Source organism: Acartia tonsa, chromosome 3 (assembly GCF_053477335.1).
Source record: "Acartia tonsa isolate MP-2025a chromosome 3, ASM5347733v1, whole genome shotgun sequence".
NCBI lineage: Eukaryota > Metazoa > Arthropoda > Copepoda > Calanoida > Acartiidae > Acartia > Acartia tonsa.
In genome coordinates, this window is record NC_137262.1 from 8472640 (window position 1) to 8492603 (window position 19964).

General features: G+C 31.6%; 1 protein-coding gene across 2 annotated transcripts in view; it reads left to right on the forward strand.

Annotated features, from left to right (window-relative positions):
- LOC145313230 (uncharacterized) overlaps nt 1-19964 on the forward strand; it is a 67830-nt gene that overhangs the window by 3100 nt on the left and 44766 nt on the right. The window contains exons 5-7 of one of the 2 annotated variants that reach the window (XM_080152531.1): nt 5988-7602; nt 7892-8166; nt 10982-11234. In XM_080152531.1, coding sequence (XP_080008657.1) covers nt 5988-7602; nt 7892-8166; nt 10982-11234 — 2143 coding nt within the window. The remainder of the gene's footprint in view (nt 1-5987; nt 7603-7891; nt 8167-10981; nt 11235-19964) is intronic. The other variant, XM_080152532.1, reaches the window with a different exon arrangement.

The following is a 19964-nucleotide window of genomic DNA, read 5'->3' on the forward strand; positions in this document are numbered from 1 at the left end:
AATCTCTCATTTACTTATCCCTGTTTCAATCTGCTGATTTTTGGAGGATTTTCATATATTGTTTGAAATATATTCTAACGAAAAATATCCTTTATTTTTCATTAAATGAATGATTAATTAAATGGCTGTGCAATAAATATAAAAATTTAAAATATGATTAGAGACCTATAAATAGATAATAAAATGATATTATAAAAGTAATCCAATTTCTTTTTAAATTTTATTTTTAATAAATACCTTCTCTCTTTCAAAAAGTCTATTTTTGCACAGCCTCTTAAAAAATTAAATCCTTAAAAATAGAAAATTTATAATTTAAATTAATTTTTAATTTAAAGCTTAAATAAATGTTTATTTACATTACACACGACACATTTAAATTTTTATTTTAGTTATTTAAATTGTAGTTTATTTTCGATGTCAAGCAAATAAATTAAATAAATATTTTTAAAATTTTTCTATGATTTTTAACTTATTTGCTTATTTAAACAAAAAATGTAGAGAAACATAAACAATGAAATATTTAAGATTTTAATTTTATTAATACCTAATCAAATTATAATTTTATGTTTCTCTAGAATTTGATAAATGTTTTTTTGTGTGTAAATGTTCCGTCCCTAACTGTTAGCATTGCTGAATGGTTGTTGTAAAAATCCATCCAACATAAACAAAAAAAAACTCCACTCATCCATCCATCCAAAAATAAAAAAAAATATACCCAGTTCTGTTCCCCATGTACCTAACCTAAAAAGTTTGTATTCTGTTATTTGGAGGAAAAATTCGCATTTTCAATATCTTAATTTTTTCTGCAAGTGAATTCTATCTAAAATCGAGAAGGTTTTTTTACAATTTGAATTGGGTTTTTACTCTTTTTTCCAGAAAGGTAAAAAAATTTGTATACAGACTTTTTGGTGTATCCTACCATTACAATTGGTATATAAATGTTATGAATGTTGTCCTATGGCATGTCCCTGTGTCCCAAGCTCTATGTTTACACTCTAGTCTACACTCTAATGTAAGTAGTTTACAACATAAAACCTAAATTAACTTAAATTAAAAGTCTAAAATAAAAAATATTATTTTTAAAGAATTTTTCTCTGTATAGAGAGATTAAAAGATATTTTTTAATAAGAAGCTTAGAAAAAAAACATTATATTCAACCTAAAAGAAAACCTTACAAATGTAAAGAAGTCTCATAAAATACCTAGAAATATAATATATTAATAAATATTAGAACTTGCTAAACAGATATATAAACTAGGTTTTACCTTCAATTTAAAAGATATAAGTAAATCAATAAAGCACTAAGCCCTGCAATATAGTAAGGGCCTACCTTTCATAAAAAAAGCTTTTATACCTTTTATATACACCTACAATATACATATGTTTAATACTCAGGGGGGAAGAGATCAATGAATTTTTTAGAATAATTAATAAGACTTTAATATCTCCCAAAGTTTAGCTGCAGCTAATTACAGAATTTTACACATTTTGAAGGGAATATTAGTTTATTTTCCAATGCCCAATCCCAGTTTCCCTGGTTATATCTGAAGTAACCTAACACCGATCTATTCCCCATCCATCATTCACCATTCTATTGATAGAAAAATATGGTTTAGGCACATTCAACCCACTTCCCTTCATTTTCCTTCGTGTTCCTTTTTTTTACATCATTTGCCTTTTATCAACCCCATTAATTTTTTCCCGAAACAATATTTCTAAAACAAAGAGGAACTTCCAAGTGTTTTTATCAGAAAAGCATGCAAGTTTTAAGGCTTGACCTAGGAGCAAATAAATTTTTAAGTAAACAGAAGAGCTTTGAAATTATTTAGTAAGATATATAATAAATTAATTTTAAGTTTTGTCAAATTATATTTGACCCCATAAATATTCTGATTTTTGTTTAAGTCTCATTCTATAAAAAAAGATAAAATCTGTATGAGCTTGTCTTTTTTGAGGGCAAAGATAAAAATCTTTTAAGGCCTGACCTCCCCCAGCTAAAAGCAGAGTTAATGACCCATCATCCAAGATATGAGTCGGTAGATTTCACCAGTCTTTTAAATAAATATCTTGGCTGCAGTTTGGAGAAATCTCATAATTTTCTAATGGTGAATCCAACCCCCCAACCCCCATTATTTGGTTTTATATATTTGTACTGACGTTTTATTATTAGGTTAGGTTAAGAACGGTTTAAAGGTATAGAATTCATCAAAGTGGAACAAATTTTAAGGGGGATAGGTAACCACTGGCGAAAAAAATACATCAGTAGTTCTCAATATATATTTTTACCATATCATACATTTTATATTCCATTTCCTTCTCATTTTTCATTAATCCTTTTTTTCTAAATTTTAAAACTAAAGTATAATGCATGAAATTAAATTTACTTTAACATTTAAATATCCTATGACTTTTAAACAACATTTGATTATAGTTTTAATAAACAGGAATAACTTTGTATTCTATATCATCAAGGACAATTATGTTCATAATTAGGTTAGCCTTGCAATCTGTATTTGTCAAGAACTTTCATTATATGGCAGTATTCTGTAATGTCTTTTAAAAGTTTAAAGAGTTTTGTTTCATTTTTAAAAATCCATCAATTAACAAGTTGGATGTTATTTTGTTAACTTACTCTTACGGACGTACAGACATTCCCACGTTATAGAGTAGCTGCACAAATAAAAATATTTATAATAAAGATAATTGGAAAAGTCACAAACCAAGAAAAAGAGAACAATATTAAAAGTTCTATTTCCCTAATTCCAATCTCTCTCTCTTTTCTCTTCCTTTTCCTCTCCCTCTTTCTTTTCCCTCTCTCTCTAATTTTTATTTTCTGAATCCTTTTTTTCTAATAAATATTATGTGGAGGCTTTGCAAAATATGAATAAGAAGAGAAGCTTATATTCCATTGGGGCCGGGGGAGGCATTTTTTATGCTCTTTCAATGTAGGAAAAAAATAATGATTTTTTCTCTTACATAGAATTAGATAACTGAATTTATTACCAATACCTCCAAAATAAGTTTGACTAGGATGATAGCATCCATAATTAGCGAAGGAAAGGAATATAAGCATTTTTCTAATAAGAAGAAGCAGCTTATAGTGCCTATAAAAATGACGTCTTACTGGCCTACCATTGGTCAATTAAAATGTATACTGCCTATAAGTATCATTGGTCATTTGTATGGCATGACGTCTTTTTTATAGGCACTATAAGCTGCTTCAATAAGAAATAAAGAAAATTAATAGCATATCCAGAACTTAATTATGGTCAAGAGTATCTTCACAAGAAAATTCATAAACCATTTTGCACATCATTAAATCTTAATGCTGTTTAACAGATCTTAAGTAAAAAACATATTCTATAAGACATTATTTCGATATGGATATTTTAATGTTAGTTTTACAATTTCCAAATTCTTTCAAAAGAGTTTTAAATTTGCTGATAATTTGTGTAAATATTTTAGCTGTTTTCTAGCTGGTGTAATTTTTGTTGTGTGAGAGAAGATTGAAGATAGAACCTCATTACCAGATTCTTACCTAATCTTTACCCCACAGACCTACATCACATATCACAGTTCAAGAGAGGACAAAATATTATTCTTATCCTATTTTATAAAGTAGTAAGATTTTTCATATGTAGCAAATTATCTCGCTAACCGCTGAACCGATATGGGTTTCCTTTACAGTGAAGTTTCTTGTAGATCCAGGAAAGGTTTTTAATTATTTTAGGGGGAGGGTATCACCACCCTTCCAAGAAAAAATGGCAAAATCTCCCAAAAATATAAAGCTCCGCCTAGGGAATATTTTTGGTAAACAGTTGATCTTAATATAGATTGAAAAAAAAAAAACATTCTACGTGTCCCTGGAGGCCTCTAGGGGCGAAGCCACTAGTGTTATATGAAAGCCTTTAAGGTGTTAAAAGGACTAATTTTCTAACACATCACAGTTTAAAATTAAATGTGGCTAAATTGTAGAGAAGCTTTGTTCTATAAAAAGAATTGCCTTTTTGAATTCATGAACATATCTTAGCTTAAACTTTTTCCATCTAATTTAATGAAATAATAAATTAAATGTCTCTTCTATAATATTACTCTATGGCTAATATCCAAATTCCCTCTCTAATCTTTTACTCTGTGATGCTTTCTTGTTGCGATAGTAAATTGGATTCTGATGGCCTACCCGGATTTATCCTACCCCTCCCCTTTTTTGCCCCCCCCCCTCCTGACAGGATTTAGCCTTCTCTATACTTGTTTAATTCCCCATTACTTCCTGTATAATCCCCAAGATTCTCCCTTCTCCCCCCTCCCATATTCATTTCCTTTTTGATTCCCCCTGGACCTAAATTCCCCCTCCCCCCCCTCCCCCGTCCGTTCCATTGAGAACACATTTACATCAAGGCTTTTCTGGTCTTGGTTTTCTTCTTTCCCCCTTATTCCTACTACTACAGGGTGTGTCAAATAAATCTGAAATAAACTTGCCAAGCTTTAATGTCTCAGATATCTGAACTATTAAAAAAATCGACCTTTAATGAAGCTAACCAATATTGTCAAAATTATAAAGTTGGTGGTGTTTGAAGTAAAAATTGTTTGTAATAAATTGTCTTAGAGTTATATTTTTTATGTGTTAAAAGTACATTAACCTAATAACACTGCAGCAATTCATGCAATAGGCTAAATTAAAGCTTTTAAACAAAGCTTTGGTATGCTCAAAATATTCCAATTTGTTGTTAGTTCTGTCTGGATTTATTAGTCCCACCCTGTATATTTCCCCTCACCCTCCCTCCCCCCCTTTCTGATTTGCAATCTGAATTATGGTTGGGTCTTCTGCTCTGCTGTTTAGAATTATAGGCTTATGGCAGTTATTCGAAACTAAGGTTTGAGTAGTAAATTATTACAACAACTATTTTTAAACATCATACCTGCATTTCAAAAGATTGATTGATAGGCCTAACTTTTATATTCAAGATAAAATTTGATTCCTAAGTTTAGTTTAAATCTCAAAATCTATGCAAAAACAACTATTTCTTAGGTATACAAAATGCAATATTAGTTTGTAACTTTTAAACCTCTGAAACAAATATCACCAAATTTATTTTAGTTTAATAATAAATATCCCCATCCCAAACAACCCTAACATTTTTTTAGAGAACATCAAAAGGGAACTCTTTTTTTTCATGGTCGTCAATTGCCAAGAAATTGAGGAATTTTATGAACTATGAAAACATTAGGGTACAAATCTATAAGGATATATCATAACTTTTTACGATAGAATGTCTAAATTTTAAAAATTTAATATTATACATCACATAAAGCACAATTTTATATAATTTTTGTAGATTAGAACTTTAATTCCTACATTAGATTAGATTAAATATAAATTAAAATTGACATTAATGTTGTCTTGTAAATAATATCTACATATAAATCTACATTTTAAATAAATTCCTTTTATCTAAACCCTTGCTATACACTGTAAAAAATATTGCCTAAAATTAAATGTTCATCAAAATCATTCCATTATTTGGTATGTCAAAATTTTAGAATAATGATAACTCTTTGTTTGTCTGAGATAATAAAACCTTAAAACAAAACTGTAATGAAAGTATGAAGATTGGGGTTAAATTTTTACAGTGTACAACCAATCTTTAGAATCCATCACTTGAGAATATCTTGACCAGATCAAATGATGTGTTCTTCGTTTCCCATTTCCAAGTTATCCCCTTGTAAAATAAACTTACATTAAACCCATTGATGTTGTAATGTCTTATTTTTATTTAATTTTTTATGAATGCTTTTAAAATTATTTTCATTTTAAAATTTTTTGCTCATGCTGCTTAAATATTTATTTAGGTAGATTATTTAAACTTTTAAGAGACCTCTAGCATAGACTTCATGAATGTTTCTTTTATTTATTTTCATTATATTTTGCATCTTGTCATAATAAAAATATTGTCTAAAATTTATGACATATTTTCTTTTATCTTTAGGCCAATTAAAGATCTGTCAAATGGGCCAAGTTCTCCAAATGAGGAAGCTATGGATAGCTCTCCTGTTGAACTAATAAAACCTGCAGAGAATCATGATCCTAATGAACCATCAAATAATGTTCATCTTAAAACTGTTGAGCATGAGGATAACTCAACTCTTGATCTTTCTATGTCCTCTTCTAATAATAATAATGATAAGGACAGTCCTCCTTCTCCCCCCTCTTACACAGACTCAATAATGACCTCTAATAACATATCACATATAGCCTCTGATGAACCGAATTCTTTGGTAGCCTCAGTTGCAGCCTATCATGCCCTGGCCTCTGAACGGGGCCACCATGATCATTTAAGCTTTGATAAATCTCACCCCAGAATAGATCATGACAACATTGAGAGGGTTAATGTAATACACGAGGATGACAATGAGCAAACACTTGATCTTTCTAAAAGTTCAGTGATTCATAGTGAAGATGAGAGTGTAGACTTGTCCAAACCAAAGATATCATATGACTCTGATCCTAAGGATCTCAGGGCCAATGATCACAGCATTCATAGCATTGCCAATATTGATAAGGATACATCAAGGGAAGTTTATGATGATGGTATGGAGGGCAGGGAGGTGGAAGAGGATGAGGAGGTTGGGCATGGGCAGCCAATAGTTGCCAGATATTCCCCAGCTCTTCCTATGACCCATGGTCATCCAGGCCACTCTCCTATCCACCCAGGTCATCCATCTCACATTCCCTATTCAAATGCGGATGAGGATGACTTAGAACCTCCACAACATCCTATCAAATGCCCTATACCTCGTCCTGCCGGTCTAATGCCACCAGCAGGCTTTGAATCTCTTCCCCACAGCTTACACCGCTCCCCTCCCCCTCCTTCTGATCCTCATGATAGGGTTACTCCCCCACCACCTCCCCCAAGACATTATAACCAATCACCACCTCCGCATGGACTGCCAGCATCAATGGTTGGCAGCCATGGGTTAGCTCATCATCCCCTACACCCCCATCGCCATTTAATGGATGGCTCACCATCTCAGGGCAGTGAGGGCAGCACAGGTCTTAACCAGTCTCCTGCGCATCCTCTAAATTTACACCAATCACCTGCTCACCCGCCGCCAGTCTCGAGTCCTGTTGGCTCGGACAATACTTCGTCTTTCCACCCGACCGGTTCCTCATCCACGCCAAGCGGGTACCTATCATCCTCCCACGGTGGAGGTTTGGGTGACACAGGTGGGGCTGATTCGCCGTCGGCGTCAGCTGCAGCCCATTTGGCAGCCGCCGGCCTACCTTACTCAATGAGCTCACAATACACCTCCTCCCCATACAACCACCACTACTTCAGCAATGCAACCAGTTATGGTCAGAACTATTTGTCATCTCATGGGTTTCCGCCAACGCCCCACAGCTTCGCTGCTGTCTCTCAGGCGGCGGCAGAAATGCGAAGCATGATGGGGGCGAGCAGCCATGAGATGTACATGGGTAGTCAGGGGTCGGGGCGGGGTAGTATGCATGATTCATCATCCAATTCTGTTGCTTCCAGCTTGAAAGAGTTTAGTCATCATCCTGGACTGCTGGGAGGACTGGCTAACCATCATTCACCAAGACAGGTAACTTATTATTTGAGGATTAGTTTTGATTTTATTGTAGTAATGCTACTCTACAGGTTTAAAAATAAAATACCTTGCTTGTTGTTTCTGTAAAAAATAAAAATAGAAAAAAAAATGTAGTAATTTGAAATAGAAATAACATAATATTATAAAGGAAGATACTGTTTTATATTAGTTATGTTTCTAGTACATATTATTGTTCTTGTTATTTATTGTAACAAATATAAATATTTATTCTTACTATTCTATAGGTAATATTAAATTTGATTTTAAAACTATATTTGTTAAGGATCCATACAGCTTTTCAAATTCTGACGATGACGGTTGTTCCCCAAACTCTCGGCTAGGGCCACCTCCTCCCCACCATTTCCCACCCATGGGCTTCTCCATGCCCATGCCCTTGATCGCGGCGCCCAAGGCCAAGAAGCCGCGAAAACCGCGAAAGCCGCGCAGCCCCAAACATCCCGGGCTAGGGGGCGGGCTTGGTGGGTTGCCGGGAATGTCAGACCATCATCATTCTATGTTATCATCTATGCAATCTCTTAAGGAAGAGGACTCGAGGAGGTAATTTAATTCTTCCAGCCCTAAAGTTATAGTTTTTTATCTAACTTACTTAGACGGACAGACTAACAAACATACGGACAAATGTCCTAGATTAATTAAAATCGGTCATAGGGCTTTAAAACTAAAAACCATTCATCCAGCCCTTTTGTAGACAAGGTTAGAATTTTTTTTGCTAGCATACTTAGACGGACGGACGCACGGAAATACGAATGACAGTCCTGTCCAAACTTTTAAAAATCAACAATTGTAATCTACAGAAGGGATACTTTTGTGTATCATCATTGGGGATGTACATAATTTTTTTCCAAGGCTATTTTCCTTGATAAATTATTTTTGCTTCTTTGTAAAGTTTTGTAAAGACTAAAATGACACATACCTTAAAAATGTTAGTGCTTTATATCATCCAATGTTTTATAGAAATTAAATAAGAGTCCTATTAATTTAGTCTATAAGGAGTAGTTATTCCTACATTTTTATGCATAGCCTCGTGGGAATTTGAAAAAGAATAGATTGATATAAATGTTGTTTAACGGAAAAGAATTTTGTTCTCATTCCAGAAACGCTTTTTTGCCTTTTATCCAAGAAAATTTCCTGAAATGAATAAAACAGACATTGCATTTTCTCTCTTTCTTTTGTACAATCTATTTTTTTTAAAAGAAAAGCTTTACTACATTTAGGATGTGTGGCGAAAATTTACCATATTAGTGTTAAAATTAAGTTTTAAGATTCTTATAATGATAAGTGTAGTAAGCGCAGCAACTCAATAGTTGTTAAGTACGTCTACTTAAAATTAAGGTAGTGTATTTTGACATGAATAAATCTAGTTGCTTTGAATTATAATTCTTTTGGCGTTTAGTCAACATAATTATGATACTATTGTAACAACTCTATAATTACAACCTAAAAGTTGTTAGGTCCTGTAATTATATCATGAGTTTAGATCAGTTTATATTTAGTTTATATATTTCAATAATATTTTATATTATCCGTGTGTCTGATTTTCTGTGCTCAGCCTTTATGGATGTTGCAATCCTTGTTTTCTCTATCCGTGTAAAAATAAAATTTTGTGTAGAGAAAGTCCAAGTGGGCAATTGTCAGTTTTGCACAAGAAATTGGAATAAAATTGACAGACGTTGATTTACTGTTAGCAAATTGTATTTTCATGCAATTGGGCAGTAAAAGAAATTGCTGGCTTTATTTTTCTCCAGGGATTAGCAGCCGCAGCCGCTCATATTTCTACTTGTATTATGGGGATTAAGGGAGGGGGGGGGGGAGTAGACCCTCTCTCAATCTTAATTCTGTTTTGTAAAGGGGGGGGGGGGTCATTTCTTTCTAGGGGCGATTACTCTTGGGAGGGCGGTGGTACGCTCTGCAAACTTTTTCCAGGACCTATGGGATGCTTCATTGTTAAGGAGAACCATATTGGTTCAGCGGTCAACAGAAATCTTGGGTACAAACAGACGGATACACAGACAGACAAACTCATAGTCATCCTGTTTCTTTTATTAGATAATAGGTCTAACAATTACTATTATACTATTTATCCACAATCAAACACTATTTTAATAATGATCCAATCCATTGTAAAAGAAGATATTTTGTTTGACCTTGCTTAGAAGAAAACTTTAACTTTGTAATGTTAAATGTTTTGCTGAAGTTAAAAATGCAATAATTTGACATTTCATGTTATAAAACATACCTAATCATCAATGTTTATTACCCTTTGTTAAGTATGATGTAAAAACAAAATGATTTGCTATTTTTATACAAAATATCAGACATTTTAAAACAACAACGAACAAAAAAAGTTTTTCTTTTTTTTCACCCTTATAGTTGCTAAAACTTATTGAAATTGTATGTCATTATATTATTTTCTGTTTAATTGGTATTAAGTTGTTATCCTGTGTGACAGTTGGCAAAATTGGAATTATAATTTTTCAATAATTCTGTCAAGTGGGAAAAGTTCATGGCAAAAATGCACATTTTTTTCTCTTACAAAGTCTTCAAAACTTTTGCGATTGAGAAACTTTTTATTAGAATATTTGTTATATATCACCAAAATTTTTAATACATTTAATATTTACAACAATTTTAATTAAATTGATATTAAATTATGTATGTGCGCATTTCTATTTTGAACTTAACACAAATCCTTATTCAATTCTCTAACAATATATGTTTAATTCCTTTATACCAATACTAGTTTCTACGCCCTAAGGAGCCTCTAGGGGCACTTAAGGTGGCAGTGGAAAAAGTAGATCCCCCCATTTTCAATTTGTGTTTTAAAAAGAAAGAAAAAATGTGGGGTGGGGGTATATTTTATTGCGAGGGAGAGATACCTTCCCAAAAATTGTTAAAAACCTTCCTTGGGCCTTTAATAAGCTATACTGTAAAGGAGGACCTTATCGGTTTTGCGGTTAGGGAGATCTTTTACAACAAACAAAAAAAGCTTACTAATTTATTCAAGAGGATAATAGGATTATATTAAACCAATTAAACTAGCTAGGTAAATATTTGTTGTTTTTTTATCAGAATTTTTTTCGTCAGTTTGTGTAGTTTAAATTTGAATTTAAAATGTATTATGTAAAATAAAACTTTTTCCAGTATAGCTTCGAAACCGATTAATATCTGGTTCATTAGAACCGAATTACAGACAATTTTCCACGAATATTAAAATGAAAACCACAAAATTAATACCATTTTTGTTAGCCCGGGCATTCGGCCTTTCAGGGGGTAACAAAACTGGTTTTAATCCAATAACTCTTCATTCTGGGAAAGCTGTCTATAACACGATAAATAACTATTTTTATCGTAGTGATATGGAACACGGCTCGCCGTATGATGACGATAGCGACGGGAAGCTGGTGATCGCCGAGCACGACGATATGGATGACGACCACTCGGACATCAAGCCGGACGAGCTGGGCATGGCGGCCGAGCTGATTGGGCTGGGCAAGGACGGCAAGAAGCCGCGGCGCAAGCATAACCGGTTTAACGGTATCCCCGAGGACGAGGTGCTGAAACGGCTGTTGCCTGATCTGATCTGCCCTAACCTGGATATTCTAATTGTAAGTACCATTTTTTTCATTTACTTGAAATTTTTCTGAAGTATCTTAATTTAGGATATTTAAGTTAATTTACCAGATTCATACTTTATTTCTATTAGAGGAACGTGGGTGTATTATTATACTTTTTCTTTACAAACTTTATTACTTTTTAAGAATAAATGAATTCTTATATTTTTGGTTGTTAAAATTAGCTAGCTGTTGTGGATTTATAATTGCTCCCATTGCATTAGTGCAATGAATTTTTTAAGAAGGATAATATTAAAGCTAAAAATATTTTTTTTTATAGCTTTTTAGGCTTTAATAAACTAGTAGAATATTTGAAAAGATATGAAGCTATATTACAGTACTGTAACCTTATTAATGTAGTGGTGTATATAACTCTCCAAGTCTATCTAAAGACTGTATTACTAAGATAAAGGTAGCTACTCTGAAACTATTCTTTTTTGTGTTTGGTTTTCTGGTTTAACTGTAAGTCATGCTTCTTACGAAAAGTTTTTTTGTATGTAAACAAGGAGGACAATATCAAACATATGGACAGTAGGATTTTAGAAATACTCACTGTTTGATTACAGATATCATATTTCGCCACATTTTCCTGGTGTAATCCTTGTTATATTATAGCAGATGTCCCATGTGGTGCTGTTCTATCAATAATACAATTTTCTCATTCTTGCCCTCTACAATAGAGTTAGATTAGATTGATCTTCTCCATATTCTTTGATTGTGGTACTTCAAAATATAAAAATTTTCCATATACCAAGTGTAAAATTCTTTTTGTCTACAAAGCACTTAAAATGTAAAAGCCACTTAGAAATATTTCCTGGTAGTAATAAATCTGTCAATGATGACTCTAAAGTTTATAGTCTATTAACCTCTTCTTTTAACACTCGATCTCTTGTACATTGCAGACAATTTTGTAGGTACAGGGAAAACAATTTTGCCTCAAGCTTTTTTTTTCAGTCAAATATAAATCAATTTGGTTTTTGATGTTTTGTGTTAGTATTTCATAATAATATATTTATATTTTTTGGCATTAAAAAGGATTGAATTTATCTTTTTAATCTTAATGTTATTTTTATTTATTTGTCTCATAAATGAAAAAAAAATATCTACTGACAACTATTCTGAAATTAATAATTTTGCTTGGATAATAAATATAATTATGTATGCCCCTGACCTAGCTTGGTTAGGTGGATTCTTACCCCCCAAGGCCTTGGTAAAGGTGTCCCAAGGGCATATGGTGTAAATAGAAATAGGAGCAGGGGAAATTGGGATTAGTTCATATTAGATTCGCAAATAAGAAACCATTAATGGTTGTCAGATTTAAAATGAATTTGTTTTAACTTTTAAACAAGAATAATAATGTCCATAGTTAGTAGCTTTAATTATAGATCCTCTGCATGGTGGTGATCTCACATAGCAGCTATTAAAGCTATTCTACAAATGAACTTAGACATACCCTAGTAATAGAATTTATTTGCTTCTAAAATTCAGCTTTAGAAAGCATTGATGCTTAGGTTATAAGTCTATAATAAAATATGTTAAAAGCACCCAACTGTAAGTGGGCCTTTTCATAAAAATGTATGTCTAAGGGGTAGGGGATGAGGGGGGGGGGCAAAGGGAAGGGGAGTGGGTTAAACAAATGTTGAAAGGGAAATAAAGGGGAGATAGATAGATAGATAAATACAAGAACAGGGGAAAATTACAGTAGTAGTTTTTCAGGAGATATTTGGATATGTAAATGGAAGAAGAATTAATCGTTTCTCGTTTTTTTTTGAGCTTTACAAGACAGAGCATTAAAATTTCCATTGGGAGAAAGATTTATTTAACATACATTACCCTATCCTTGATTCCCCTTAGCTATAGTTATAAGAGTATTGAGTCTTATGAATAAAAGGTAAGCAGGTGTTTTTAAGTGGTGATGTAAAGAGAAAAGAATTAGGGGGGGGGGGGAGTTATAAAGTGTCATTTTATGTAATAGTGTCAGAGACAAGTGGAGCATGTAAAACAGGAATATTTATAAGATCGAAGTAATCACAAATTAACACAATCTTAAATAAATTGAGAAAAATCCTCTTATAGTTATAGGCATATAATGTTTTTTTTCATCTGAACCTTAGGTACCATCTCTAACAATCAAATTGCTTTTTATTTTGAATTTTAGACCAGACAATAAAGATGAAACTTATTGTTTTATAATATTGTTTTAGTTTAATTTTTAAAAAATGCTTGAGTATCCTTTAATCCCTGATAAATACATTATTGGAAGAGGGATATAAATTGGGAGAGAGAGAGATGTTATAAGAGGTGAAAAATCACTTTCCCACTAAGTTATTTTCTCTTCTTTATATTGTTAAAAGGCACTAGTTCCGTAATCTATTTTTAAGCACCAATAGATTTTCCTAATAACTTAACTCAAATCATGAAATTCTTCTATTATGTATATGCTATTGTGTCTTTAGTTTAATGTATCACTTTACAATTATGACACGTTAGCGGAATCTATAGCACATCTTTATAAGAAGACTCTTTATTAATATGATTAAAGAGGAGAGAATGGGATGAAACCAAAAGAAGGGATAAGCATATGAAGCTAAAATTTATACCTTAGAAAAAAATGTTTGATTATAGAAATTAGATTGGACACTAAAAGAGAAAAACATTGACTTTTATTAACTTCCATAGTAAAAATAATCATCATTTAATATATTGTAAATAAAAAAATGATATCAAACACACCAAGGAAACAAATTTTTGGAATTTTTGGCAAAAGATTGATTTTAATAAAATAAATAATATAAAATATTTTGCTTTTATTTGATTAAAGCAATATAAAAGTAGAAGGATGTGTGTCTATTTGTTAAGTAACAATAGTTTTTCAGTTTATTATATGGAAATAGACCGTTGCCAAATTATAATATTACTTTAAAAAATCATTTTTAGCTAATCCGGAGCCGGAGCCGTTTTTAACGAAAAATAAGGCTCCGGATCCGGCTCCGGCTCCACCAAAAATGTTGCTGCTCCCGGCTTCCGGCTCCGGCTCCGAAACACTGATTTTTTGGGTAATGTACCTCCTCATTTCTTCCTGTATAGAGAGCTCTTTTATTCTGGCATCATTTATAAAAGCTGTGTTGCTTGCCAAATAGGTTAAATCATTCATAAAGAAGAATCAACAGTTGTTACTATATTAAGGAGTTTTCCTTTGTTTTTTGAAGATTTGTTTTGTAAAAATCTAATATGTCATAAGAATTTTTACAAGTCCTAAAATATTTCCTATCAAATATACAAACATCAAAAAAATACTTTTAACTTTTAAAAATTGATTGCTGATTCATAAAAAGATATTTGTTTAAAACTTATGATGTTACAGTTTTTCCTTGTTCTTGAATTTAAAATATGTTGACACCTCATTCAAACATCTTTAAAAATTTATTAAATTCTGTATACCATAACATTACATTGACTTGGTCATTTCTCGTTTTTGAATTGAACTATAAAATATGAACAGTCTTATTAAGAGTATAATTTATTTTAAAGAGACTAAAAAGATTTTCAGAATGATGTTCTTTGCATACTATTTTTGAATATGATTATCCTTGTTGTTTTCATATATTTGTGTATGTCCAGACAAACACTTTATCATAGTGTTAAAGACATTGTGCATAATACACATAAAAAAAACAACAGTTAAGCCCTTGTTTTCAAATAGTTTTACTAATTGATTGTGTTCAATTTGTTTCAAAATAGATTGTGTTTTCTTTTGCCTGGGATATTGTTTGTTAATGTATGCCTGTACATTGTGTCAAGGAATTTATATTTTTTTGTCCTTTTTAAACTTCATTCAATTTAAAATGAATTTTAACATATACTAATGGTGCTGAAATGTAATTTTTTAGGAGCATTTTCTAACCGTATTTCCAAATAATAATAAGATACAAAGTTTCCCCATAAATAGCACTTTTTTATCAAAATTCCTGATACAGAGATTTAAATAGATGCTCAAAAAGACATCCTATCAATTTATAGTACTGAATCTAAGATTTTGAAAAGGGAGAAGGCAATCTAACCTTTAAGAAACGCCTAAACAATCCATATTGGTCCAGTCATTTAACTATGCCAAGGTGTATTAAAACATTCATCTGCTTATTTGAGTGTTTTAATTCTAATTTATTTGTGTTCTAAAGTATGCAAAGCTAAGAAAATAAAAAGTACCTGGTACAACACTATTTTTCCTATTAATTGATGCGAGCATATGATGATGTTTTTCTTTATCCAGGATAACACTATTCAGGAATAGAGAGAGTACCCACAAAAAAAAACTAACCTTACCGAAAATCAATATGATTTTTTCTGTCGAATTTTTATTCAAACTAACAGAATAAATTTGCTTTACGTTACTCACAAAAAATTTCTTCACGTTGGATGGTTAAAAAACCCTAAAGTCAATTTGTACCTTATGATCAATTTTGATATGTGCAAATATTGTTATTCTTCTGTTGCACTATCCCTGTGCGTCCCTGGAAGCACACAAGAGAGAGAAATGTTGTTCTTATTTGCTGACATGTCACATCTACTCTGCAGGAATACAGGAATATGACAATGGAAGATTAATCAACATTTCCCATTCTTAGGATTTTAATTCTTTAAAAAAAATGTTTTAAATTAATTATATTCTATTTATTTTCCGGCAAGAATAAAGAGCCATTGTCAAATCCCTGTATCCATGATTTATACAAGTTTCATGATTAAGCTTTTAGTATAACAACAAGGATAACATTGTTCAGAGTAAGGTGATGAAGTATACACGTTTCTACTGAGTAAGCAGATAGTATTCATACTGCTGAAGTGCATACATTAGCTGACTATAGCTAAATGATAAGGCATACATGTTAATAAAAAGATCTACGTCATACAAAGAAACTAAAAAAGATTTTACTTTATAGATTGTCTTTAACTATAAACAAACTAAGCTTAAAAGAACTCTCGGGAAACTTAGGACATCCAGACCAGGGGCGGCCAATCTTTTATATTTGGGGAGGATTTTTTTTGGGGGGGGTAATCTTTATTTCATAGAGGCATTTTTTTTATTTGAGGGGGGGGGGGGGTAAAAATTGAAAATCCAAAATTTTTTTTGGGGGGAATCACCCCTTTACCTCCCCCCCCCCTTGGACGTCTATGAACCAGACAAAAGTCAATCAATATAGCGTAATGGACTTTGATTGATTTTACACAAAGCTAGAATAATCCTCTAAATTAGCATTCTAAATGAAAATACAAAAAGTTTATCTCAATCAACTTCTTTACTAAAGTTAAGTTGCTATAAATTCCAAAAAGAAAACATAAATTTAATATATCTTATTTATCCTTGGTAATCGATTTAAAGGTAGTTTTCATTAATTAAAGAGTTTTTTTCCTCTTTTAATGGCCTCTTCTTAAAACTAAAATAAAAACATGATATTTCTCGAATTTTGTTATTGGCTCTTTTTTAACATTCATCGTGAAATTCTTCATGTTTTTGCATGAAAGGTTTTTATTGACAAAAAAATAATATATAATGTGTATAATTAAAAAAAATACTGACATCAAAATCGAAAGATATTTTATCATAGTTAAAAGATTTTCTTATTCTTAGTAGCAAACTCACCCTATAATTTGAATCTGTCCGTACTATCTTTTGACTTAGAATATAGACTATATCTTTAAAAAAAAAAACATGAATAGCTTTAAATATAATAATTTTCCTAGATTTATTAGCTATACTTGCTAAATGGTATCAAGTATAGTAGTAACTTTTGTTATAACTTAAATTTAAAATTTTAGATTCAATAATTAATTGTAATTTTACTGTAATTTAACTGTGGTTACTCAAGTTAAATTTGATACTTGTGGACATAATTGTCCAAGTTCTAATATAACTATGTAGGAAAAATTTGTATAAAACCTATTAAAGAAACTATATGTTGCATCTTCTAATCTTTTCTCTCCAGGTATACTTCCAGCATTTCCCCCATTAACCCCCCCCCCCCCCTCTCCTCCGTACAACTCTGTTGGCCTGCTGGGTCCAATTTACTCTGGTTCTAGTCCCTGCCATCACCTCCCCCCCCCCTTCAGATTTATTCTTCCTGTTGGAATTAATGTCCTCACAATGAAACTAAACTTATTCATTGCAAAAAAAGTAAATTTGGAGGCATACCTACTACAACAACAACCAAAAATAGAGTGTTTTTTTTACGGACAAACCATGATCGAGTAGTAAAAAAATTAAAACTGATATTTTTGTTTATAATATAAATCCAACTTTGACAACAAATATGCTGACTAACAAAAATATCCAATTTAGTTATATATTTATAGAACCAGCATAAAACTACTACTTTTAATGTAAACTATTATAGTTATTTTTCGTGGATTTTCAGTTGTTTTAAAGAAATAACTATTCCAAAAATATTTTCCTCTCTTGCTCTCCGTTGCTGCCGATATGAGTTTAGGGTACTCGTCTTAAATCCTTTCCATAGGGATAAATATTTTCTACACAAATTGTTTAAAATATTTATTCTATAATACCTTAAACGTTCACACGAGGGCATCGAATTCTTAAAACATTTAATTTTGATGATATTTTTATTCAAAAACATTTTTACTAGTTTGTCTATATTTTCCCCGTTTGCTATTTCATCTTTACTTCTCCTCTCATAGCCCATACCAAACAGCCTAAAAAATAAAGAATTAAAATAGCATTAAAAAAAATCTTTTAAGGATAAAAACTAGGGCTCGGCAGCCGCTTGTAAGCAAATCAAACATTTACAATTATAAAAATTAGCTGAAGTCTATAAAACCCTGAACCAAATATGATAAAAATGTTAAAGCATTAAAACAGGTTTGAATTGAAGGCTAAGTTGCGGCTTCAGAACCCTGAGAAAAACATTCAGTATTTTTTTTTTAATTTAAAAGCAGGTTTAAAAATTTAATATCCATCTAATAATATTTCGTCTGCTGTATAGGATCAAACCCCTTTCTTTAATTTTGTTCTCAACAACATGAATATAGTACCTGAGGAAAAACTGTATTGCTTTTAAAAGTATTGTAATTTGATAGGACATATTAATATTAAATGATATGATTAAATTTATGGTAATACAGAAAATTCAAAGTACAACTGAAATTGAACTAAAATAATTCCAGTTTTCGATAATTGAAATGATAATTAAAAAGTGTACTATAATTCAAATTTAAAACAACGTCTGTAGTCGTTTTATTAAGAAATACATTATATAAGTATTTTGGGATGTTGTTCTATTCCTGCTACTGCCGTTTCTCTATTTTTCTCTTTCTTCTATCTTTCCATCTTTTTTTTTCTCTCTCTCCTGGGATATTTTTCTCATTTCATCTTTGTAATTTGTAGTACTGAAAGTCCTTTCATGTTTACTTACACACGAGCACACACACAGACACACACACACACACACAGACTCAAACATACATACACACAGACAGTCAGACAAACAAAACAAACATTACATGTTAACGTACAGTTACGTTTCACAGGTTTACTAGAAAATTTAAATTTTACACAAGAAAGTCACTATTAAATATTTATGTATAAGGAGGAATTTTTCTTCTTAAGAAAATCATTTGCCCGACTTATTTACCAGTCAAAAGATACAGTTACTTTTGTAAAGCATCTTTAAAGAATAGAAACTTACAGAAGTAGGTTAAAATTAGTATTGACCAAGACAGTTGAATATTCTAAAGTTAATTTCTGTAGAATTTTTCCTTTTAAATGCAAATGAAGCCTTATCTAGTAAAGTCCTGGAAAGGGAGAGTTTTCCTGAAAAATAAAAGCAATAAAAGAAACTTAGGTTTGTATTTAAAGGTTGTTCATTCTTTAAGAAGTAAAATATGGTATTTCTTCAATGTTTTAAAGCCTGTTAAATTAGACCTAAATTATCAATTTTATAAAATAAACATCAGTTGAGTAAGGTTATGCTATGCTGGTTAGGGTTTAATATAGTAAGATTAGATTAGTAATTAGGTTCCCGCAGGGGTTACAAGATTGGCTACTAGTTGGTGGACTTGCATGTGGATTAAATTCTCATCAAATATTAGAATCCATGTCTCTATTTTAGATGAATCCTTTTTAAACTCTACTTGTTTCATGTCTTTTTAATTCTTTTCTCTCTCTCTCCCTCTCTTCACCTCTCTTTACCTCTCTTTACCTCTCTCTCTCTCTCTCTCTCTCTCTCTCTCTCTCTCTCTCTCTCTCTCTCTCTCTCTCTCTCTCTCTCTCTCTCTCTCTCTCTCTCTCTCTCTCTCTCTCTCTCTCTCTCTCTCTCTCATTTATTTCTGTTTCCCTGTCTCCTTCGATTTCCCTGTCTCCTTTGCTATCCTTGTTTTTTTCCTGTGAGATATCACTTTCATCCCTTGTAATTGCATTCCTTTAAGAGTTCATACAAATAAGCAAATGAAGTCTGGTTGCTGTTCCTGCATTGTGCAGAAAGGCATAATTAACAAGAAATGATTTTTTTTCTTAACAATTAATAACCTCAACCCCCCTTAACTATAAAAGTTGTAATTGAATTTGGATTTTAATTATAAGTTATTTTGAATGAACCCTATTCTGGTCCATTTGACATAAAAGGGGAGAGATGTTGTCCACTTCTACTAAAAAACAAACTCTTCAACCTTGGTTTATTTCCTTTAACCTTTAGTTGCACTTGAAAGATTTAAAAT